Genomic DNA, 27,106 nt, shown 5'->3' on the forward strand with positions numbered 1-27,106 from the left:
AGGTGATCAGAAAATGTTCTAGTATTATCAATTATAAATCATGTTTATACCATAAGAAATACATAAGTATCTAATTTAACTGATTTTTCATTTGGACATGGTTAAAAATTATTTGTACTTTTAAATGATAAACATCAAAATTTTAAGATGAGTTGTGTTTGTCATTACGTAAAGGCATCTATTATTTAACATATAGTAATCAAGTTTCCTTACATATAAGTAAGATAAGATTTGGTTCACTCTCCTTACACACATAGCTAACGTAAAAATTAGGTAATAATCAAATTTTGGTAAGGGAAGACTCAAAACAGCAGTTACTACCTAGTTTTATAAAATGAGAAGTCTCATATTTGATTTTGCCAATTTAAAAGTTGGTAATTGTCCTTTAGACTAAATTTCCAGAATTTATACTAAATTCTGTGTTTTCAGAAATAAAAACTCTCTAATTTCCTTTTGGCTATATTCAGAATATCTTTATGTATAACATTCAATAATAAATTGAATTCAAACTCTCAAGAAGAAAAAACAATACAATTAAGGTGCTTGACTTATTAACAGAAAAATCTAAGTCATACTATGGTTTCTTAGTCTTATCCCATGTTTCCTCACAATATCCTCCTCTCTCAACCTTTATGTTGTTCCTTGAATTGAGAGAAAGAAACTGAAGCCTTATATGACTTATATACTGTATGCTTATAATTTGATAGTCACAGTTATTGTTAATGGAGATGGAAGTAGTCTCAGTAAGCACTGCAAAGTTTTATGCATTGTTATGCTTCCCTCTGGTGAAAGCTATAGTAAATACAGACAATAAATACCTAGGATATGTGAATTTTCTTCCCTGTATCATGAACTCATTAAACTCTAACTTCTTTCAAACTCTTCTGGAAATGTTCTATACTCCTAGGCATAAAATATGAGGATAAAATGCAATTGTCTAAGATTAATTGATAAGCAAATACTTGATGCCTAAAAAAAGATTCTCCTAGGGAGTTAGTCCCAAATCCAATTCTAGTTGAAAATGTTTGGGAGATAAAACTTTACATTAGATTTTCAAGGAAATGGAAAAGCATATTTTTTCTATAATTTAAACCACTGGAGCTTGAAATATTACTAAATAGAGATTTTTGTGCTTTGGAACACAATTGCTCTAGTGTAAAGTATTTTATAAGAACCTAATAAAAACATTCATAATGTTCACTAGCACACAACTATCATGAAAGAATAAAATGATTATGGAATATAAACTAGTATATCTAATCAGAAGGTTTTTCATTGAATAAGAACTCAGGAAGCAATCTTAGTTGGTATAAGAATAGTGGAAGGAACTGCTGAAGATCAGGCTAACGTGAAGAACAAAGAGTCAATTCAGAGAATTTAATCAGTTCAGCAACAAGGAACAGTAAATGATCCTGACAGGTAAAAGGCCTAGTGCCAAAATGATATAAGCACAAGTGAGAAGCTGTAAATCACATAAACAAAATATGTTGCTGAAGACTTGGTTTTGTGGAGGGCCTTCTATGAGAAGTAGCTACCACTGAAAGGTGATGGTGAGTATGAAAGCAGCAATGAAACACTGAATAAAAACAGTAGGTCAAAAACTGGATATTGATCACTCTTGGTTTGTAACCAGTGATCCCATATAAAAATGGCTTTTAGTTTTATTGTTTTCATTTTAATATATATTCCTGGTCACAGTGAAGGAAATATTAACTACCACTTGGAACTAGAAAAGTCATTTAATCTTGCAACAGACCTCATATACAAGATTTGGTTCTACTAAATAAATACATATACATTCTTTCCATTAGGGCTTCCCTCATAGCTCAGTTGGTAAAGAATCTGCCTGCAATGCAGGAGACCCTGGATTGATTCCTGGGTGGGGAAGATCCCTTGGAGAAGGGATAGGCTACCCTACCCACTCCAGTATTCTTGGGCTTCCCTTGTGGCTCAGCTGCTAAAGAATCTGCCTGCAATGCGGGAGACCTGGGTATGATCCCTGGGTGGGGAAGATCCCCCAGAGAAGGGAAAGGCTACCCACTCCAGTATTCTGGCCTGGAGAATTCCATGGACCATACAATCCATGGGGATGCAAAGAGTCGGACACGACTGAGTGACTTTCACTTTCACTTTCGTCTTTCCATTAAAACTTTGTCTTTAAATTCTAAGACTCCTCTCTTAGTTTTCAGAATCCCAGATGATTCAGTACTCCTTGATTATACTCTATATAATCATTTAGTAAAGGCATATAACTGAATCCTCAGTGACTAGGTCAAGGAATGGCCAACTACAACTAACTGATAGATCTTCGCAGGTGACCATGTTAATTTGGGATCTGCAGCTTCCATTTCTCCTAGTAGTTCCCAAGGTTGTGGCTCCTTCTTTTCCCTGAGCACAACCCCTTTCTTGGTGGAAACGGCTATAGGTCTTGGGGAGTTGGGGACTTAGACAACCCTCTTCCTTTTGCACCCTTGGTTTCAGGTATTCAAAATTCAAATAAAGGCTAATGCACCTTATTTCAGTTTTTGTTAAAAATGACCTAAAATGCAGTGACCTAGAGGGGAAACCTGTGTGCATGCTAAGTCACTTCAGTTGTGTCCGACTCTGCGACCCCGTAGACTGTAGCTTGCCAGGCTCCTCTGTCAACGGGGAGAATACTGGAGTGGGTGCCATGCCCTCCTCCAGAGGATCTTCCGACCCAGGGATTGAACCTCCACCTCCTGAGGCTCCTGCATTGCAGGTGGATTCTTTACCACTGAGTCACTTCCTACCGGGGGAAGCCCTTTATATACATATATATATATATATATATATATACACAAAAAAACTCTGGGAGATAGTGAAGGACAGGGAAGTCTGCTGTGCTGCAGTCCATGGGGTTGCAAAGAGTCTGACACAACTTAGCGACTGAACAACAACAACAAATATATAGACACACATACATCCTTTATTCACATTCTTTTCGGGCAACCACGAAGTCTGTTCTCTATGTCTGCGAGTCTATTTCTGTTTCATAGGTAAGTTCATGTGCGTCATGTTTTAGATTCCACATACAAGTGACATCATACGGTATTTGCCTTTTTCTAAACTTTTTATTTTGTACTGAGGTATAGCCGATTAACAATGTTGTAATCGTTTCTGGTGAACAGTGAAGGGACTCAGCCATATAAATACACATACCCATTCTCCCTCCAACTCCCTTCCCATCTAGGCTACCACATAACATTGAGCAGAGTTCCATCGAACTCTGTTTGATATAATATTTATGAAATGTAATTGCTTCCACTTATTTAGCATGCAATATGCAAAATATAACACTAGATGGCAACAAATGTTAAGAAACTATAAGAACAAAGTAACAATTACATAATGCAGTAATAAAGTAGTTGATTTTAAAATTAAAGTATATATGCTGTTTTGATTTTTACTCTCAAAAAGCAAAATTCCTAATATGTTTTACTATATCTTGATGATAATAACTATTATACTTGCACTGCATTTTGTAAACTGCTTAGAAATCAATCCTGGCATAAATACTAACTCAATGAAAAACAGATTCATGATACACAATAGCCTTTCTAGTTCTTAACCACTGAAATATTACATCATAAAAATTATTTATAAAAATTCATATTAATATTTAAAGTTAATATCTAATGTTATTTCAATTCAATAAACATTTATGGTACAATTAATATGTAAATAGCCATTGTGAAGAATACAGTGATAGATGTCACAGGCCTTGTTTTTAAGGTCTTTCCATGGAAAGAACTATGTACACAGCCACAAAAATTATACACCGCTCATTAGGAATACAGCGAAGGAAGAGATTAATTCAAACAAGAAGGGGTTGGAAAAAACTCTGGGGAAGACTGCCACCTGAGCTGACTCTCATAGACTGAATAAGTATTTCACAGATGAACACAGTGCAGAAAAGTACATGAGCAAATTCATGGAAAGAGCTGATATAGGTCACATTACAGAAACAGCACAAGTTATATGAAATGTGTAGTAAAAGAGAAGGCTAGAAAAGTTAGAGTGGGACCACACTGTGAAAGATCTGGAAGGTTATGCTAAGGATTTGTCTTTTATTCTAGTGCAAGGGGAGAGCTGCCCGAACAGGGAGATTTACAATTTAGGAAGACTTTGGCTGCAAAGTGAAAGAATACTGGGGTTGAAAGAGACCTGAGGGAGACCAATAGAAGGCTATTCCAAAAGGCCACATAGGTTGCATAAGAGTATGTGAAGACTTGAACCGAGGTACAGGAATGGAAGTTGCAGGGATAACTTAGTAAGGGCCTCTGAGGAGAAGGTGCGAGTTTGGTAATTGATTGGATGTTGAGAGTGACGAATGGGGAGGAGCCAAAGGATCTTAAAGGATCTAGGCCAGAACTGTTGGTAAGATGATAATACCATTATCTGAAAGAAGATAATATGGAAAATTGTAGAAGGAAAAGGAGTGACAGACAGAAAGGAGGAGAAAAGTAACATTTTGGTAGTGTGGAGTTTCAGATGCTAATGGCATATCATCCATATAAAGAGATCTAGTAGCAGCTAGAAATGTAGGTCTGGGGCACAGAGGAGCTGTTAGAGCTAAAGACACAGTGTAGAAGTGTTCAGTGAGAGGAAGACACAAAGTCCTGGAAATTAGGGCAACATGGGTGGAAGTCTAGGAACAAAAATGAGGAATGTTTGCATTCTAGGCTTGTGGAAAACAAGTTAAAAGGAATGTGGAAGAGTAGAGAAGAGCAATGCAAAGATGACCCACAGAGTGAAATACCAAACTAATCAAGGAGAAAAGATAATATTATACTAGCACAGTTAATGGCTTCCTGGAGTTGAGTCAAATGAGGACTAAGATGAAGTCACTGGGTTTAGTAATCAGGAAGTGGCTGGTAACCAAAAAGTGACCAATTCATTAGTATGAAATCAGACTACAGTTTGTTAAAAGCTTGACTGCAATGTGTTCAAAAATGAATGGAAAGCTACAAAGGTAAAAACAATGGAGAAGGAAGGATGAAAGATATAAGAAAGATATGATAACAAATGGTTTAGGGTCCCTGAAACCTTGGGAGTAGGACACATCAAGAACTTGGAGAGATTCATCTTGGAAAGTAAGAGGACCAGACAAGCAAGAAAAAAAATGAGAAGGCACATTTGAGAGATGATAAGGTTTGAAGAGCCTCTTGTCAGTTGGTTGTGATCTCAGTATAGGAGGTCAGCTATGAGAGTGAGGTGCTAAGCTGGGAAAATGAAGAAAGGAGAAATTGTTTGTTAAGTCAACAAATAAATCTTAAAAAAAAAAAACAACTTGCAATCAGTAATTGATTGGCAGCCAGGTATAAAAGAGAGAATGACATCTAGGTTTCCAATTAGGACATGACAGTGGACAAAAGTGCCATTCAGCAGGTAAAGAACACAGCTATCTTGATGGAGTGAATATAATGGGTTTAGCTTGAAATTGTAAAATTCACATCTAAGTGGAAAGGGAAGAGGGACAGCCTGGAGATAATAGAGAAAATGAGGTATGCGAGGAGGTAGAAGAGGACACTGAATAGATTTAACTGAGATAGGAGAAAGAGAAAAGGCTCTGGTCAGAGAGATCAGTTTTAGAGTTTGAGATCTCATGGACACTTCAGTTCATGTGGGAGTTACAACAGAACAGAAAAAAGTCTTAGAGTTAAGGAAGACAAAGTGTGTTGGTCTAAGATGTTGCATATGTTAACAGCATGAATGTTGAAACCTTTCAGAATGATGAAAAGAGATAGAGTGGAGGATGCTATGAACTGAATGTTTGTGCTTTTCCAAAATTCATATGTTGAAACCTAACCCTAATATGATGGACTTAGATAGTGGGCCCCATGGGAGGTGATCAGGTCATGAAAGCAGAGTCCTCATGAATGGGATTAGTGCCCTTAGAAAATAGATGCCAAAGAGTTCTCTTGCCCCTTCCACCATGTGAAGACATAGTGAGAAGACAGAAAGTGAGCTCTGACCAAACACTGAACCTGTTGGTGCCACAATCTTGAACTTCCAGAATTGTGAGAAATAAATGTTTGTTGTTTAAGCCACCATGTCTAAGGTATTTTCGTTATGGCAGCCTGAAAAGACTTGGACAAGAGAAAAAAAGGCTCAGAGGCTAAAGTTGTTAAAAAGTGTCAAAGATCTTACAACTATTTTATAAATCCAAGTATAAAATGGATGATTTTTTTAAAAATGTGTCAAATAATGTCTTCTAGATTGAGTGTTTAAATCGATTAAAATTAGAGAGAGGAGAATCAATGATGATTCAAAGAGAAGTGGTAACCTAATTTCAAAGAAAAATTAAGCAGGACTTCCTGGTAGTTTAGTAGATAATACTCCACGCTCCCAATACAGGGGGCCTGGTTTGATCCCTGGCCAGGGAACTAAGATTCCCACATACTGCAGTTAAGCCTGCCTGCTGCAACTATCAAGCCCACCTAGTCTAGAGCCCACACACCACCACTAGAGAAGACCATGAGCCACAATAAAGAGTCTGTGCACCACAGCAAGCACAGGCAAAAGAAGTAATAAATAAATATATATATAAAGGACAGAAATGGTATGGACCTAACAGAAGCAGAAGATATTAGGAAGGGGTGGCAAGAATACACAGAAGAACTGTACAAAAAAGATCTTCATGATCAAGATAATCACAATGGTGTGATCACTCACCTAGAGCCAGACATCCTAGAATGTGAAGTCAAGTGGACCTTAGAAAGCATCACTACGAACAAAGCTAGTGGAGGTGATAGAATTCCAGTTGAGCTATTTCAAATCCTGAAAGATGATGCTGTGAAAGTGCTGCACTCAATATGCCAGCAAATTTGGAAAACTCAGCAGTGGCCACAGGACTGGAAAAGGTCAGTTTTCATTCCAGTCCCAAAGAAAGGCAATGCCAAAGAATGCTCAAACTACTGCACAATTGCACTCATCTCACACGCTAGTAAAATAATGCTCAAAATTATCCAAGACAGGCTTCAGCAATATGTGAACCGTGGACTTCCTGATGTTCAAGCTGGTTTTAGAAAAGGCAGAGGAACCAGAGATCAAATTGCCAACATCTGCTGGATCATCGAAAAAGCAAGAGTTCCAGAAAAACATCTATTTCTGCTTTATTGACTATGCCAAAGCCTTTGACTGTGTGGATCACAAAAAACTGTGGAAAATTCTGAAAGAGATGGGAATACCAGACCACCTGACCTGCCTCTTGAGAAACCTATATGCAGGTGAGGAAGCAACAGTTAGAACTGGATATGGAACAACAGACTGGTTCCAAATAGGAAAAGGAGTACATCAAGGCTGTATATTGTCACCCAGCTTATTTAACTTATATGCAGAGTACATCATGAGAAACACTGGGCTGGAAGAAGCACAAGCTGGAATCAAGATTGCCGGGAGAAATATCAATAACCTCAGATATGCAGATGACACCACCCTTATGGCAGAAAGTGAAGAGGAACTCAAAAGCCTGTTGATGAAAGTGAAAGTGGAGAGTGAAAAAGTTGGCTTAAAGCTCAACATTCAGAAAACTCAGATCATGGCATCTGGTCCCATCACTTCATGGGAAATAGATGGGGAAACAGTGGAAACAGTGTCAGACTTTATTTTTTGGGGCTCCAAAATCACTACAGATGGTGACTGCAGCCATGAAATTAAAAGATGCTTATTGCTTGGAAGGAAAGTTATGACCAACCTAGATAGCATATTCAAAAGCAGAGAAATTACTTTGCCAACAAAGGTCCATCTAATCAAGGCTATGGTTTTTCCAGTGATCATGTATGGAGGTGAGAGTTGGACTATGAAGAAAGCTGAGCACCGAAGAATTGATGCTTTTGAACTGTGGTGTTGGAGAAGACTCTTGAGAGTCCCTTGGACTGCAAGGAGATCCAACCAGTCCATTCTGAAGGAGATCAGCCCTGGGATTTCTTTGGAAGGACTGATGCTGAAGCTGAAACTCCAGTACTTTGTCCACCTCATGGGAAGAGTTGACTCATTGGAAAAGACTCTGATGCTGGGAGGGATTGGGGCAGGAGGAGAAGGGGACAACAGAGGATGAGATGGCTGGATGGCATCACTGACTCAATGGATGTGAGTCTGAGTGAACTCCGGGAGTTGATGATGGACAGGGAGGCCTGGCGTGCTGCGATTCATGGGGTCGCAAAGAGTTGGACAGGACTGAGCGACTGAACTGAACTGAACCATAACAAAGGCCTGGAAATGGCAATATGGAGTGATATGAATGCTAACCTCCTCCATCATAACCAAATGAGATGAGATGAACAGCAAAGGGCTCCACTGGGGGTTTTGAGGGTCATAATACCAGCAAGGGGCAGCTAAAGTTCATTACAAATGAAGAAGTAAGAGTGTTTGAAGAAACAATAAAGTATATTAGGGCATTTGGTCAGAATGAACATTACTTTCAAAAGGTACAGGGGCACTATGAAGGTCAAATGGTCTAGGAAGAGTTAAAGATGAACTGGACAGAGAAAAATGGATAAAGCAATGACTGAGGAGAAGTTTAATATGAAGTTGATTAGCCCAATAAAATAGTGATGCTACTATATGGCTTAGACCAATGCCATCTAAGAGCATTTTTTGTGATAATGGAAATGTCCTATATTGCACTAATACAGTAATCACCAGCTACATGTGGCTACCAGGTACTTCAAGTGTGGCTAGTGTGGCTAGTGTGTCTACAGAAAACACACAGCAACTTTAATGGTTTAAGGTGTGGCCCCCAACAGCAGTGAATCAACAGTAACCTCCTACTATTCAAAGTGCTTAGAACACTGCCTGATCACTGTGTTAACTACTACTGACATTATCATTACCATTAAATGTGTTTGACTTAAGCATACAATGGATACCAATTCACAGCTAAAGATGCTATTAAATACACATATATTATTATTGTGGTATATCTGAATGTTCTCAAAATTTCCCAGGGACAGAGAAAAAAAGATCTGTCTTCAGTCATACATGAACATACAAAAATGGGTCACTATGGATGTTAACAGTTTCACTTAGCATTAAAAATTATCAGCAAATGAAAAGGTTAAGCATACAACTCTCTCAAAGTACCATACTACATTGTACTGTTCTTTCAATAGTGACATAGCAAGAGAATTTGCAGAGGAATAAGAATTCTCCAAAGAGCAAATGTGTTTAACTTAGAAATTCAGCACTAACAAACTGGTTTCCACTTTGTGTGTTTGGAAAAAAAGTTTAGTTATGGAGAATAAGCAAATAAGTATTCAGAAAAGAAAAGAAAAAGGAATTAGGGCATGTTTTCATTTTAATCTTATTAGACTTGCCTTGGTTTTTTCAAAACTGGCGTCCTCAGTCATTTTCACAGCTTGCTTCACCTGCTTATAAGCACTTGCTTCTCTTTGCTGCACCTCTGTCAAGCTGTTCCTCACGGAAACTAGCACAGACATTAAGTCATCTCTTTCTCTGTCAGCACAAAAAGGACATCGAAAACAAGAAATGATCAAATGGTTAAGTATTTATAAGTCAGGGAGGAAAAAGCATTGATATGCATTAGAAGAAGAGCCAGGGCAGGCCAGCCCAGCACATGTTCAAGCACACCCCAGAGAAAGACCCTCTGTTGTCACTTGGTGAGGGGCAGGCAGGACAGCCAGAAGAGCAGGGAGCACTCATAGCAGGACTGCATCCAGGTGGGGTAATAACCTACTGTGGAGAGGACTGGCACACTGAGGGCTGCAGAGGAAAGCCCAGAAAAGAAGAAATTAGTTAAAAAGCTAAGTGTAGGCGGCAGAAAAGGAGAAAAAACTAACAAAGTTGTGAATGTGTGAAGGTCACTCAGTTGTGTCAGACTGTGACCCTATGGATGATACCATCCATGGAATTCTCCAGGCCAGAATACTGGAGTGGGTAGCCTATCCCTTCTGTAGTGGATCTTCCCCACCCAGGAATTGAACTGGGGTCTCCTGCATTACAGGTGGATTCTTTACCAACTGAACTATCAGGGAAGGTGGGAATCGTACCTCAAAGTAGAAGTAACCATGGTAAGAAGGGACTACTGAGGTTTTGTTTACACTACTGGCTCTCTGCTCTACTAGAACCAACATGTCTTTTTTTCTTTTCGTCTTCCTTTCACAACCCTCTTTTTGACACTTCTTGGCTTCCCTGGTGGCTCAGATGGTAAAGCGTTTGCCTGCAATTCAGGAGACTCGGGTCCAATCCCTGGGTCGGGAAGATTCCCTGGAAAAGGAAATAGCAACCCATTCCAGTATTCTTGCCTGGAAAATCCCATGGTTGGAGGAGCCTGGTAGGTTTAGCCCACAGAGTCTCAAAGAGTCGGACATGACTAAGCGGCTTCACTTATGAATGAAAAACTTTCACCTACTTATGAAAGTATTTTTTCTTTCAATGGGTAGTACTGTTGGATTACTCAAATGCCTTGATTACACATAATACTCGTTATTTTACAAAATCTTACCCCCCTAGGTTTGATCATTGCCTAACTCTGCCCCCTTCTCAGCAATTCTCATAAAGCTAAGCTATTTCTTGGGGACAGAACTGAACTGAATGCCAAAATGCTTTGGCATGTAAAATAGCAGCAAGGTTCCAATCTCATGGATTAATTTAAGCAAACTCCACATAAAAGATTTCAGGATATCTGGAGCTCATCCACTGGATAAAAATGATCAATAGATCCCCCCAAAAGTGAGGTGGGAAACTTTCTATTAACACAAAACAAACAAAAAAAGTAAGTTGGACTGTTACTTATGCTATTCCATACTTTGTTAAAGAGCTCAAGTTTTAAACTGTGATTTCAAATTCACTTGAAGTAACTGCTGTAGCTTCTTTTTCATTGCCAAGTTCTGAACTATTGCTAAACAGTCAACTGTAAACTATTAATAAAGAGTTCATTTTAAGGAGTCCTAACTTAAAAGATTAAATCTCTGAGTTTGAATTACTTTCAAAATTGACCAATGTCTTGATTAAAAAATTTTCTTAAAAATAAAATAATTTAAACTATTTGTGGCATTTGGAAAACAGTCGTATTTTTAAAAATATGTAATACTGAACAAAGTTACATTATTAACAGTTTCATAAAAGCTCTTTTTGTTAAAAAAAGAATAAATTGCTCCAAGTATCATAAAATTTGTGGGAGCTGACTTCACTTTCACTTTTCACTTTCATACATTGGAGAAGGAAATGGCAACCCACTCCAGTGCTCTTGCTTGGAGAATCCCAGGGACAGGGAAGCCTGGTGGGCTGCCGTCTATGGGGTCGCACAGAGTCGGACACGACTGAAGCGACTTAGCAGCAGCAGCAGCAGCAGTGATCTTCATTTTAGAATTTCCTGATTCACTTATTTTCAACTGAGAAAAATAATTTTTTTGTCTAAAGGAAATGAAAAAGGAGTGAATTATTTTGATCAAATATAATCAAACACAGTAATTATGTGAAAAAGTGGAAGAATCAAAGCAAGATTATTCTGGTTGAGTAAAAAACATTAAGTAAAATGCAAACAAAATCAATTTCATATTTATTTGCATTTCAGAAAATGCTCTAACATAAAAGGGACTAGCTTCATTGAGAATATGCAACCCAACTAGAACCTGTGTTTCCAAGTAGAAAATAAAAATTCACTCTTAAGGATAACAGGTCAATATCATATAGTTACCTTTCCTAAAGTTTTAGAGCTACTAAGAAACCAAAGTCACTATTCAATGATACTCTTACCTATTCCTAATACTATACCACCATCAAACCTGAAGTTACAAATAAAAAGATTAACAAAAAACCTCAGAATATATATTAACAAACAGGCCACAATAGGATCAAGTTTCTAACAAATTTGCTTCTTACAGGAGACTTATGCTTAATATATTTAAACTATTTCTAGTATATCCTCTTGCTAAGAGTAGTCTGTCACACAGTACATACTCAGTGAAATAAATGGCGAAAGAATAAATGAATGAATAATGACTTTGCTACAGGAGGGTATCAAAGAGGGTAAGCAAAATTCTGTCCCAGTTCTAATATTTTACAGTTAAATTTTTTTTTAGTTCCCCCACCAGGGATCGAACCCATGTCCCCTTTGGGGAAGTCTGGAATCTTAACCACAGGACTACCAGGGAAGTCTCCTATGTCTAAATTTAAAAAGTCACTAGACTACTTAGAACTGGAAACAAAAGAGTTTAATTGCTCTGGATCAAAAAATTTTCAGAACATGAGCTCACCAATTTCAGACTATTGAATGACAAAAAAATCATCAAAGATAAACCCTCAAATACTGTGGTGGCTCAGACAGTAAATAATCTGCTTGCAATGCAGGAGAACCAGGTTCAATCCCTGGGTCAGGAAGATCTCCTGGAGAAGGAAATGGCAACCCACTCCAGTATTCTTGCCTGGGAAATCCCATGGACAGAGGCACCTGAAGGGCTGCACTCCATGGGGTCACAAAGAGTCAGACACGACTGAGCAACTAACCCATACACACACACACACACACAGATGTTTTGTTAAGGTCACCATTCAACAGTGAATCTGTAAAAGAATTGTACTAAAAATTTGTGCAACCACTGGACTGACACACTATGATTTTATGTAAAAGAAATGTAATATATGCTTCAAGGTGGCCCTCAGACCATCTGAAAAGTTCAGGAGAGATACTTAAATTACACATAGGCTTACAGGTGCCACTAGCAATTCTGGCAATTTAGGACTATCTAAATTTGGCAATTTAGGGCTTCCCTGGTGGCTGAGATGGTAAAGAATCTACCTGCAATGTGGGAGACCTGGGTTCAATCCCTGGATCTGGAAGATCCCCTGGAGAAGGGAATGCCTACTTGCTCCCAGTATTCTTGCCTGGATAATTCCATGGACTGAGGAGCCTGGCAGGCTATAGTCCATGGGGTTGCAAAAGAGTGGGGCATGACTGAGAGACTAACACACAGGACTATCCACTCAGTCACTGCATTTTTTATTTGTTTTGTTTCAACTTAGCCAGCCCACATACCAAATAGCAAGCACTTGAAAAAACAACCCTAGGTATGTGAGCCCTGTCCTCAATATAAGGCTTCCTATGGGGCCCACTAAGTAAAGAATCTGCCTGTAATGTACGAGATGCAGGAGAGGAAGTTTTGATCCCTGCGGTGGGAAGATCCCCTGGAGAAGAGCATGGCAACTAAATCCAGTATTCTTGCCTGGAGAATTCCATGGACAGAGAAGACTAGCAGGCTACAGTCCGTGGGGTCGCAAAGAGTTAGACCCAACTGAAGTGAACGAAAATGCGTGCAACATAAGGCCCTGCTTCCTGTCCCATTTCTATGTTCATCTGGCCGACACCTTCTTGCGTTTTTTTCTCCTGTACTTCAGCCCCATGCTACTACTCATTATCTGTCCTTCAGAAACAGTCAATTCTGGCCACCCAGACTAACTAGTCAGCTGCAGTGCTGCTCCTAGTCCATAGTGCCAGCCCAAAGCCAGGCCTGGGCAAGCCTCTTACAATGGCAAGTCATACAAACTTACATGATACATCAGTGTGAGAGTGAGAGGGCCATCTCCCATGGCAAAAGTTCTTTAACTGCTTAAAAACACCATGGGAATGTTTTGATGAGTGTGATCACGGAGTTTTTCAAACAAAGCAAGCAATACAGCATTAATCCTGCAACATGCCATGATGCAGATGATAGAGCAGCTGAGGCAGAAAATGAAGTAAGAAGCAGGGGTGTCGCTTCTAGGATGAACTAACAATCATGTAGTATTTAAGGAAACTAGTATTTAAGGAACCTAGAGCAACAATCAGAGCAAAAAGGACTGAGAAAGTCTCTGAATAATCTTGGGCAATGTTTATATACGGAAAAGAGAGGAGTTGGTCTGATACACACATGAGCTTCATCTTGAAATATGGAGTACTCCATATTTAATTCCTTCAATTCCTAAGCTATTCCACAGTTATTAGCAGTTTTAAGATTTATTAAACATCACTGTTTTTAAAAGAAAGTCTAGAAGGCTGACTACAACATTTCCTTGTTCCTCATTTCTGGGAAGTTCCCACTACAGTCTTTCTTTTTCTTTTGGTTTTCTGTGTATGTGTGTAAGAGAGATAATGAATTCTCTTTTATTCTTAAGCAGTTATCCTTAGTTTTTTTAATTTTCTTTTTTAAAAACTGAAATATAGTTGCAAAGCAAGCTATACAGAAGATTGCTTGGCTATCATATGGGTGATTGGCTAAAAAATCAACAAAGTAGCTTAAAATTGGTACCACAATACTACATTTTTCAATAGAGACCAAGACACACTTTTAATTTATCATATTTGGGATACAACTTCAAAGATTTCACATTAGAGTCATGCAGGAAATACTACAGTACAGTTCATTGAGGGTTCAGGCTTTTTAATTATGCTTAAAACTAGAAGTCGAACCTAAAAAGTTTTGGCCACTCTTCAAAGTCAGCATAAGATTCAATATTTAGCTTTCTGCATTAGTAAATTGAAAGAAACTGAACACCAGCTTAGGCCATGGGAATAATACAGACAATGATTTTCACTGACAGTAAAAGTAGAAGCTTTCCACAGTATACTGTTATTAAAGTAGAATATGAGTCAATGACATGCTGACAAAGCAGAAAACTGAACTGAAAAGGTTGACATTTATTCTAAGAGGCTAAGAGCTGAAATATAGGATAGAGACAAAGGAATATGTAACTGGGCAAGAATCTAATTTCTAAATGACTGCCAGGCTTGGAATCAATGTAAACATCGTAGCTTCCTTTTAAGACATTTTACTTATAACACAGAAGTGAAAGTGAAGTCACTCAGTCATGTCCGACTCTTTGCAACCCCATGGACTGTAGCCTACCAGGCTCCTCCATCCACGGGATTTTCCAGGCAATAATACTGGAGTGGGTCACCATTTCCTTCTCCAGGAGATCTTCCCGACCCAGGGATTGAACCCAGGCCTCCCACATTGTAGGGTTAGGGTTAGAAGGATAATATGAAATCAATATAATAGGAAAAAGAAACACTGCTTTTTATTTGCTGACTGGTTTTCCCTGACTAGTTTATCTTAGAATATCCTCTTCATCTGCATGACTTTGAATATGCTTTTTTCATTTTAAAATTAATCTTTCATTAAATTCTTCTTATAATAAATTAATTACCAATATGGTTAAAATTGGTAATTAAAATTTCAATGTGTTAAAAAGCAGAGACATCACTTTGCCAACAAAATCCATATAGTAAAGCTATGGCTTTTCCAGTAGTCATGTACAGATGTGAGAGTTGAACCATAAAGACGGCTGAGTGAAAAGAATTGATGCTTCGAATTGTGGTGCTAGGAAATACTCTTAAGAGTCTCTTGGATTGCAAAGAGATCAAATCAGTCAATCCTAAAGGAAATCAATCCTGAGTATTCATTGGAAGGACTGATGCTGAAGCTCCAATACTTTGGCCAGCTGATGTGAAATGCTGATTCATTGGAAAAGACCCTGATGCTGGGAAAGACTGAGTGCAGGAGGAGAAGAAGGCAGCAGAGGAAGAGATGGTTAGAAAGCATTACTGACTCAATGTACATGAATGTGAGCACTCTGTGGGAGACAGTGAAGGACGGGAGAGCCTGGTGTGCTGCAGTCCATGGGGTCACAAAGAGTCAGACACACCTTAGCAACTGAACGACAACAGTGGTTAGAGACTGCTTAACACACACGGTCAGTTTCAATGCCTTCTTCTACTTCTCCAGTGGTAATCACTGTTAAATATTGGGATTATTCTTTTGCATCTTTTTCTATGCACATGTATTCATCTGGTTGTGAGTGAGCCTCTAAGAAAATACAAATAGTTTCCTGCCAGGTATGTCTTTCTTATCTTTTTTTCATTTTTTTTTCCTTCAATAACATATTTTGGAGCTTAGTTGAACATTAGTACATACAGATCTACTCCATTCTCTTTTTTTTTTTTTAATTTTTTTAAATTAATTTTATTTTATTTTTAAACTTTACATAATTGTATTAGTTTTGCATAAAATTTCATACTTTATCTAAACTGAAGCCCAGTTATTCTTGTTTAAGGGATATTTATTTAGGTTGTTTACATCTAAAAGGAAAACCTATTGGTTTCTTCTATACTTTCTATGCTCACAATACTTCTGCTACCACATCTGTAGATTTCCCACACATAGCAATTCTCTAATTCTGAGTGGCTACTAACTCAATTCTGATACCAACTGCCTGGAATTGACACAAACCCTGCAGGTTAAGGTTCAGTCCCACATAACAATCTCAACTTTAGGTTCCAATTGTAAGTCCCAGGTACCTTGTATCTCTTCTGACCAAAAACCATGGATTTCCATGATCCTTTCCAATGCAAAATTATTTGCTAGAACAGCTCACAGAACTCAGGAAAGTGTTTTCCTTAATATTGCTCACTTATAATCATGAACAGATAAATAGAAGAGATCACTAGACAAAGGTATGTGGGAAGGTGTGTGGAGCTTCCACATCCTGTCTGGTGTCACATTCTAGTACTCAATGTGTTGACCAATCCAGAAGCTCCCTAAACTCCATTGTTTAGACTTTGTCTAGAAGTTCCACAGGCATGATTGATTAAATCATTGGCCATTAATGCCTGGACTTCATCTCCAGCTCTTTCCCTTCCTAAAGGTTGTGAAGTAGAGATTGAAAATTCCAATCTTCTAATTACATGGATGGTTTCTGTGGCAACCAGCATTCTAATCCTTAGTCAAAAGTCATCTTAATATAAACTCATGGGCTTAACAATAACAACCTATTGCAGAAGCAGAGGAAAAACACAAATGTTAGTACAAAATACATACTTATTGATTTTACCAGTTAGAAAAATACAGAAGTTTTAGGAGTTCTATGCAAAGAATGGGAAATGAAGACAAAAATATGTATTTCTTATCAAATGACAATATCATAACAGCATTACAAATAATGCTGCAAATAGAGTTCCCTACAAATGCCCTATTATGGTATACATACATTCTCTAGTGTAGATTTTGAAACATGTAATACACAATTTAAATATTAATGAACAGTGCTAAATTACCCTCAAAAGTAGTATCAATCTATACTTCCATTAGCAGTATATGAAAATACAGACTTATTCATAGCCTCATCAATTCTTGAGACCACTAATCTTTTTAAAATTTTCACCAGTTTGATAGTTGGCATTTTTAAACTGGTATTTCCTTGAATGAGGCTTTGTTGGTGGCTCAGCAGTAAAGAATTCACATGTAATACAGGAGCTGCAGGTTTGATCCCTGTGTCAGGAAGATCATCTGGAGAAGGAAATGGCAACCCATTCTACTATTGCCTGAAAAATCCCATGGACAGAGGAGCCTGGTGGATTATAGTCCATGGGGTTGCAAAAGTTGGACACAACTTAGTGATCACCATTTTCTTAAATAATAACACCACCACCATTTTCTTGAATAATAACAGAATGAATAGCTTAAATGGCAAAATGACAACAAATAACAAACGTTGGCAAGGATGGAAGAAAAGGCAACTCTAGAGCACTGTTGGTGGAAACGTAAATTAGTAAGCTGTCAGGTAAAACAGTATGAAAGTTCCTCGAAAAATTTAAAGTACCCAAAGAACTACCGTACGGTCCAGAAATTCCACTTCTGGGTAGTTTTCAGAAGAAAACAGAAACAGAAATCCAAAAGGATGTAGACGCCCCTATGTTCACTGCAGCCTGATTTCCAATAGCCATTATACAGAAGCAACAGACATGTCCATCAAAGAACAGAATAAAGAGGATGAGGTAGACGTGTATAAATACACATGCATAAACAATGAAATATTACTCAGTATACAATGGCTGAATGAAATGAAATGAAATCTTGCCATCTGCAACAATACAGATGGACTTAGAGGGTATTATGCTAAGCAAAATAAGTCAGACAATAAAACATGATTTCATTTATGTTTGGAAAATCTGAATAACAAAACATGAACTAATGTAACAGAACAGAAACAGAATCAGATACAAACAGGGGGTTGCCAGAGGGGAGGGTTTTAGGAAGATGAGTAAAATAGGTAAATGAGATTAAGATTATTTATTTTGAAACTTAAGTCAAAGGATGACATGTGCAGCGTGGGAAATACAGTTAATAATGTTGTAGTAATTTTACATGGTGACAGGTTTAACTAGACTTATGGTGGTGATCATTTTGTAATGTATAGAATTATCAAATCACTATATTGTGCACGTGGAACTAACATGGTATTGTGGGTCAGTTACACTTCAATTAAAAAAAAGAATGAATACTTAACTCGTGCATTATCATCCTCTTTTATTGCTTACCAATTCCTATCCTATACCTACTTTGCAACTGGCAAGTTTTTCTTTTCTGTTTCTTTTAAAAGAAATTATTTATACATTGTACCAAAAACTTTTTTCTATAAAATATAAATATTTTCCTATCTTTTAGTTTAGTTTGCAATATTGTATCATAAGTAAGTTTTTGTGTTAGTGGAGTCAAATGTAACATTTTATTTTCCCTTTTGACTTACTTTCCTCATCATGCTCAGAACTTTAATTAGCCCAAGTCCATAAAGATGTTTTTCTATATTTTCTCCTAATACTTTTGTAGTCTAGAAATCATATCTAGGTCTTTAAACCATCTTGAATTTACTTTTGTGAAGTATGATTCCATTCTTTTTTCAAATATAAACAAGCAAATTTTTAACTTCTCTGAGTCTCAGTTTCCTTAGTTGTAGAATGACGGCAATCTACTTACCTCATCAATGTTTAACTATTAAAAGACATTATGTTTTAAATTTCCTGGTACAATCCTTGGTATATTAGAAATGTTTATTACACATCAGTTTTATCTGAAAATATATTTAACATACATTTAATAGATTGTCACTATGTGAAATACTAGCGTGCGTGCTCAGTTGCGTCCGATTCTTTTCAACCCTGTGGACTGTAGCCTGCCAGGCTCCTTTGTCCATGGAATTTTCCAGGCAAGAATGCTGGAGTGGGTTGCCATTTCCTTCTCTAAGGGATCTTTCTGACCCAGCCTGCATCTCCTGCATTGGCAGGTGGATTCTTTATCACTAAGCCACCTGGGAAGCTGATATGTAATAAATATGAATAAGTTAATACTATATTTAATAATTAATATAATATTTAACAAATAGCAAGGCCATCAGTGCAGATCATGAAAAGTAACAGTGGAGAAATTTAGTTTTTATATAACAACCAATAAATTAGTCACATGTGGAAACCATGGTTGTGGGACATTTTTACTATTTCCAAGTATAGCAGGTACAGATGGGTTTTAATATTTATAGAGCGTTTATAATATGGAAGGAAATGTTTGAAGCAATATATAGGTATGCATTCAACGTTCCCTCAAAAATAATACTATTAGGTACTTTTACCTCCATTTTCAAGTGGGGGAATTGAGGCATGAGAGGATTGAACCCAGGTCTCCTGCATTGCAGGTGGTCTCCTACACTGCAGGCAGATTCTTTACCAACTGAGCCACCAGGAAAGCCCTAAACAAAGTAAGCTGGCAGTAGAACCAAAGTATGGGTCCAGGCAGTTTGACTCAAAAGCTAACACTCGAGTCACAAGGCTAAGCTGCATCCATAATATTCCAAGAGGTGGTATTGAATATTATTCACCAAAACAAAGGAAGACTTCAAACTCAGGGAAGTAAATTCATTCATCCAAAGGTCAAAACTGACTTTAATGACCAAGTCTTTTCATTCTCGACACCAGTTCCAATTAGAGGATCTCTGATGTTAACAAAGTTATGACCAACCTAGACAGCGTATTAAAAAGCAGAGACATTACTTTGCCAACAAAGGTCTGTCTAGTCAAGGCTATGGTTTTTCCAGCAGTCATGTATGGATGTGAGAGTTGGACTATTAAGAAAGCTGACCTCTGAAGAATTGATGCTTTTGAACTGTGGTGTCGGAGAAGACTCTTGAGAGTCCCTCGGACTGCAAGGAGATCCAACCAGTCAATCCTAAGGGAAATCAGTCCAGAATATTCATTGGAAGGACTGATGCTGAAGCTGAAACTCCAATATTTTGGCCATCTGATGCAAAGAACTGACTCATTTGAAAAGACCCTAACGCTGGGAAAGATTGAAGGTAAGAGGAGAAGGGGATGACAGAGGATGAGATGGTTGGTATCACCGACTCAATGGACATGAGTTTGAGCAAACTCCGGGAGTTGGTGATAGACAGGGAGGCCTGGCATGCTGCAGTCCATGGGATCGCAAAGAGTTGGACACGACTGAGCAACTGAACTGAACTGATGTTAACAATAAACGCCAAAATGTCTTGTCATATAAACAGCAATTTACTGAGTGTCTGCTACAGACCAAGTACTCTTCTAGAAGCCAGGGATATAGAAATAAAACACAGTTGCTGCCTGCAAGTATACACAATATATTATAAAGTTAGAGAAGGAAGGCGGCTAAGTCAATTGAGGACAAAATGGGGTAAGGCTGGTGAGAGAATATTTCTATGAGGAAGTGATGTTTGGGCTATTTAAATAAACCCAAAAAAGACAGAAAAATGTGACCCTGAGCACAGAAAAAAGCAGAGGGCATGTGAGAGAGAACACCCACTATAAATCATCCCTGGATACTGTATTAAATAATAATCCTCAACTTCTACAGAATAAAATTTTCATAGGAAAAGGCTTCCTCTGGAATAGTGAAAACAAAAGAAAGATGTACCCAGAGAACTGTAATATTTCATCCTCGATGAAAACTTTGACTCCATAAAAACTCACTTGTAATTTGTCCCTGATCAATCCTCAAATATTAACAAATGGGATACAGTGGATCTTTCTTCCAGCATACTCATAATATTCTTCATGACAAGCACATATTAAAGACTTGATAAAAAAAAAAAAAACCTCACTTTATACTACAGCAGGGAAATCTGAAATTGGGCAAAATCAAGAGAATTCCTCTCAAACTCAGTGCTGTAATGAATAGTGCTGGATCTTCAATTACAGAGTCATAGAAATGAACAGAATGATAAAGGCTATCTACTTCAATCCTCTCATTTAAAGATGAGACTGAAACCAACAAAGATAAAATTATTTGTCTGAAATGACTAGATTATACACAGTTGGCAGAACCTACATATTCTTTCTTTAATATAGCTACAATGAAGGGACCTTAGAAAATTTATTTTATTTGAAGCTTAACATTAATCACATGTGATTTAGCATGGGGATAAAAAAAACTATAATGCCCATGTAAAGATATGGGTTTCCATGTTACCAACAACCCCACATACAGAAGCATACTTACTTAGTCAGTCTTTCAATGGTTTGTATGTGAACATTATTATGGGTTTGGGAAAGAACAGCTTCATGCTGAGCACATTTCAAACAAAGACCACCAACACGGTTAGAAATATTAGCAGCAAGTAGAGACTCTTTATGCTTTAGTCGCTCTTTAAGATCTTCACAGTTTTTCTGATATTCAGCTAAGTCTTTCCTAAAAAGAAGGGAAAAAAGCTTTAGCAAGTGGACATAGCAGGGGAAGAAGTTAGGATAAACTGAAAAAGTAGCACTAACATATATATACTATCGTGTGTAAAATAGAAAATAAATAGATAGTGGAAAGCTGCTATATAACACAGGGAGCCCAACCTAGAGCCCTGTGACAACCTAGAGGGGTGGGACTGGGGACGGGGAGACTCGAAGGAAGGGGAGACTCAATGTGAATGATTCACATAGTTGGGAGGCAGAAACCAATAAAACATAGTAAAGCAATTATCATCTGATTAAAAATTTTTTTAAATGTCCAGGTAAAAGTATACTACTTTTAAATGTATCATCACAGTGATAACTACTATCATTTACTGGTGTTTACCTTATTAGGTGCTTTTTATACAATACCTTATTCTTACCACAACCTGGAGATATAGATGTGATTATCCGAATTGACCCTTTGAATAAAGTGAGACTTGAAAATATTAAATTTAAAGTTGTTTTAAGATTTTAACACAGACTAGTGTGCCTCCGATACTGGCTCTCTTTTCAAGGGTTCCCATCTCTTCCCAAAAATAAAACTCCAAAAAAAATAAATAAATAAATAAATAAAACTCCAAATATAAATCCTAAATAGTTTCTCTCAATAAAGGGATAACACAATATCCTTAAATTGAGGGAAATATCCTATTTCAAGTGTTAACTCTTTAAAATTTATAAAGAGAACCTTAAAAGATTGTATAAAGGATATGGATTTTATGCATGAGTAATTTATTACTGCCCATTTTTCTTCAGTAAAAAAAATCAACTAACCACAAAGTTCTACAAAGGACTGACAGTGGGCTACAGAAAGAAGTCAGAATTCGGCAGACATAAGATTTCACAAGTAGCAGCTATTGGCTGGAAATATACAGCTTGATAATGAAAGGGCAGAGGAATTGTGTGTGTGTGTTCTTCATTTGTTTGTTTGTTTTAATGGGATAGTTCCTGGACAAGGTTTTTCTTTATGTTGATCTGTTAAGGATTAAATGACCAGTATATGGATTGTATTTTCCTTCCCCTTCCCTAAAAAGTTTTGGTAAAGTCAACTTAGGTAACTGAGCTTCCTTGCACACGTATCCCTTTCATATTGCATTTTTTTTAAAAAAGTCCTAACTTAAAGAAGAAATTGTTCTTAAATTCTTAAGACTGCAGAAGGCAGGCACTTTATCTCTGGCTCAGACTACTCTCTATAGATAAATTCAGGGATCTATAGCCATCCTAATGTGTTCCCTGTCACAAAGGAGAAGCCAACAGTCAAGACATCTGGTTGTTACACACTTTGTCGACTCTTGGGATTTGGGGGGCTTTCAGACAGCCTGGAAGAGGTGGAAAAGATCTACGGGCCATCTAAAGGTTAAAAAAAAAAAAAAAAAGGCAAATCTAATGACACTCTGAAGCAGAAAAAAAGGAGTTGTTTATATCTTTTTCCCAAGATAATATCTACAACATAATGTTTCCTTTTAAGTATCATGTAGAAAAGGTCTGATGGTTGGATGGCATCACCAACTCAATGGACATGAGTTGGAGCAAACTCTGGGACATGGTGAAGGACAGAGAAGCCTGGCACACTGCAGTCCAGTGGTCACAAAGAATTGGACACAACTTAGTGACTGAACAACAACACAGTCTGACTTTTGAAAGCTTTGTAAAAAGAACTTCAGAAGTACATTCCAAAGTCAAAGAGTCTCCATTACTATTTCTGTCAGCTTCAAATTCAAAACACTCAAGTAGATTCAGTTACATGAAAAGGCAAACAGAAAATTAAAAAAATAGGTAACATAAAACTAGAGTTTCCAAGACCAGTGATTTTATTTCTTTCTCTAAGAAAATGTTTCTTTAAATAATCTTAAATTATGCTAAAAGAAAATGAAGAAACAGAAGAATGCAGGGAACAAAGTCTGGTCCATTGCAAGGTGATATTTTAATGCCTCGCAAGACTGCATAGTTGAATTGTGAATAGAACCAAATAAGTTATATTTCCATAAAATAGTGAGCTGGAAATATATCACTAAATACTGAAGAACCAAAACACAATAGAAATCAAACTATAGCAAAGCAAGAAAACAAAAAATAGACCATTTTATAAAAGTTTAGGTTTCTTCATGAAAAATCAAGAGTCTCTATAGAAATCCTCAACCTTATAAGGCATGAAAGGCGTAAGAATATATTAAAATAAATGAATAACTACATTTATAGCAAGAAGCCATGAGTTCTGGTTCTTGGTAGTACTTTAGTTATGGCCCTAGACAATATATGGCCTGTTAAATTTTATTTCAAAAATAAAATTTACTAAAATAAAATTATAAAAATATTTTAAAGGTTATTTCATTAGAAAAGATTTCATTACCACTATTTCAATTAACCCTTAACTTAAAAAATTAATTCCTGTATCTTTTCCTACTCATAATATAGAACAAATCACTAATGGTTAACCTATAATATATAGGCTCTATTGGGATTTTTGAAAACATATCAAAAAGTACATGAAAATTTGTATATACTCAAATCTGCCAAGGATATAAAAACTCAAACTATTATACTACTATTGCAATTTTAAAATTAGATGAAGACCTCCTATTGAAGAAAAAAAATGCTTCTAATTTGAAAATTACAGTGCTTTATTTTATATTATTTTATTTTAAAAGCATAATTTCTATAAGAAGAGCTACTAATTCCTTTTTCTATATGAGAACATAATATTTTACAGCTGATGAAGGGATAAAATTTATAATTTAGCTCACATTTCTTTGAAACAGGATTCGAAAAAGGACCTCACAAATCCCTTTAGCCTTTACTAATCTCAGGAATTTTCATGTAGTGTACACAAAATTACATCAAGCAATTCCTATATTGACTAAAACTGAAATTTCAGTAAACATTCAAACATATTTTTAAGATCATCATGATTTTGCCAATGACTTTAAGTAGATGATAATACTTTACCTCAAAAACGTCAATTGAGATTCCAGGATTTCACTCTTTTCCTCATAAGTAAGTTTTAGTCTCTCCTTTAGAAAAGAAAAAAAAGGTGCATTTTGTCCATGTCCTGTGTTTTAATTATTAATATTAAAATCAGTTATTTCTTTTTACCCAGGAGGAAAATCAATGTGCCCTCTCTGGAATCACTTTCCCTCTTCCACTCCAAACACTCTATTTTTATTGAGTGAAAGCCTATAAAGAACTACTGAGTCATAAAATGGTGATTACTAATAAAAAAGTTTTTTTTTTCAAAACTGCATTCTTATTTCTAAAAGTATGACTCTGGGCAAAACCAATTATAGCCCGTAAAGTCCATGAGGGCAAGGATCAAATCTTCCTGGAATCTCCCATTGTGATTGCTGCATAGCTGATGCACCAAAAAATATTAATATGTGTTGGATGAATGATAAAAGTTATAAATCACAATATGATAGACCAAAGTGATATATAATCCACAAGCCTCAGCTGATATCCAGTTTTTCTTTAATTCTAAGATAAAAACACTGCTACCTCCAAAAGCTTATATTCTAAGCAGAAACAGCAAGACAGATGAACAAATATAATTATATACAATTTACACTTGTGAAAATACAGAAGGTAAAATGAATTAAAAAGGCAGGAACTTGTAATTTAGCTGAAGAGAAGTAGAGAAGGCTTCATGTGAAGAGATGCTAAGACTTGGATAATTTCCAATAGAGCAAAAGGCACAGTGGCTGGAGAAAGTGTGCTGTATATCTGGTCAAAAAGTAGTTCAGTATCACTAGAATGTAGAATGCTAGATGGGACAGTAGATGAGATGAGCTGATAAGGTAAGGTGGACAGTGAGAAGAATGAATATATGAAGACTTTTATTTAGTACATACAACTAAATAAAAGCCTCTACATAGCTGAAGCACTGGATGAATATTGAAATCTTTTTATCAGCACTGAATCTTATATTACACTGAAGGATATGTAAAAGAGATCATTACAAATGAAGACACTGCAAATAAATAACAGATAAGCTGATGAACAAAAGTAATGAAGTAGCTACTTATAAAACAGAAACAACTCACAGACTTAAAGAATGAACTAATGTTTGCCATGAGGGGGAAGAATGGGGGGAAAGAGATAGTTATAGAGCTTGGATCGACATGTACACACTATTATATTAAAATGGATAACCTATAAGGACTGACTGTAGCACAGGGAACTCTGCTCAACATTATGTGGCCACCCGGATGGGAGTGGAGTTTAAGGGAGAATGGATACATGTTTATGCGTGGCTGAGTCCCTTTGCTGTACACCTGAAACTATAACATTGTTAATTGGCGATACTCCGATATAAAATAAAAAATTTTAAAAAAAAAGAGTAATCAAGCAGCAAAGATAGAAAATATTTAGTACAAAGCTGTAAACAAGCATAATTCATAGAATTTTTTTCTTTAGTGTTAAATTTTATTTATTTTTATTAAGTATAGTTGATTTACAATATTAAGTGTTTCAGGTGTACAGTCAAGTGATTTCAGTTCAGTTCAGTTGCTCAGTTGTGTTCAACTCTTTGCGTCCCCATCAACTGCAGCACGCCAGGGTTCCTTGTCCATCACCAACTCTGGAGCTTGCTCAAACTCATGCCCATCAAGTTGGTGATGCCATCCAACCATCTCATTCTCTGTTATCCCCTACTCCTCCTGTCTTCAATCTTTCCCAGGATCAGGGTCTTCTCCAATGAGTCAGTTCTTCACATTAGGTGGCCAAAGAATTGGAGCTTCAGCTTCAGCATCAGTCCTTCCAATGAATATTCAGGACTGATTTCCCTTAGGATTGATTGGTTGGATCTCCTTGCAGTCCAAGGGACTCTCAAGAGTCTTCTCCAACACCACAGTTCAAAAGCATCAATTCTTTGCTGCTCAGATTTCTTTATAGTACAACTCTCACATCCACTTATGACTACTGGAAAAACCCTAGCTTTGACAAGATGGAACTTTGTCAGCAAAGTAATGTCTCTTTTAATATACTGTCTAGGTTGGTCATAGCTTTTCTTCCAAGGAGCAAATGTCTTTGAATTTCATGGCTGCATTCACCATCTGCAGTGATTTTGGAACCCAAGAAAATAAAGTCTGCCACTGTTTCCATTGTTTCCCCATCTATTTGTCATGAAATGGTGGGACCAAATGCCATGATCTTCGTTTTCTGAATGTTGAGTTTTAAGCCAGCTTTTTCACTCTCCTCTTTCACTTTCATCAAGAGGCTTTTTTAGTTCCTCTTCACTTTCTGCCGTAAGTGGTGTTATCTGCATATCTGAGGTTATTGTTATTTCTCCCGGCAGTCTTGATTCCAGCTTATGCTTATTCCAGCCCAGCATTCCGCATGATGTACTCCGCATATGTTAAATAAGCAGGGTGACAATATACAGCCTGATGTACTCCTTTCCCGATTTGGAACCAGTCTGTTGTTCCATGTCCAGTTCTAACTGTTGCTTCTTGACCTGCATACAGATTTCTCAGGAGGCAGGTAAGGTGGTCTGGTATTCCCATTTCTTGAAGAATTTTCCAGATTGTTGTGATCTACACAGTCAAAAGCTTTGGTGTAATCAATAAAGCA

At 37.0% G+C, this 27,106-nt stretch overlaps 1 protein-coding gene across 8 annotated transcripts in view; it reads right to left on the bottom strand.

The window, feature by feature from the left end:
* The window catches only part of SDCCAG8 (SHH signaling and ciliogenesis regulator SDCCAG8), a 244,759-nt gene that overhangs the window by 175,085 nt on the left and 42,568 nt on the right, over positions 1-27,106 (bottom strand). For all 8 annotated transcript variants that reach the window (XM_061382507.1, XM_061382506.1, XM_061382504.1 and 5 more), the window contains 3 exons: positions 24,488-24,552; positions 21,318-21,506; positions 9,339-9,477 (listed from right to left, as the gene is read on the bottom strand). In XM_061382507.1, coding sequence (XP_061238491.1) covers positions 9,339-9,477; positions 21,318-21,506; positions 24,488-24,552 — 393 coding nt within the window. The remainder of the gene's footprint in view (positions 1-9,338; positions 9,478-21,317; positions 21,507-24,487; positions 24,553-27,106) is intronic.

Source organism: Bos javanicus, chromosome 16 (genome assembly GCF_032452875.1).
Source record: "Bos javanicus breed banteng chromosome 16, ARS-OSU_banteng_1.0, whole genome shotgun sequence".
NCBI lineage: Eukaryota > Metazoa > Chordata > Mammalia > Artiodactyla > Bovidae > Bos > Bos javanicus.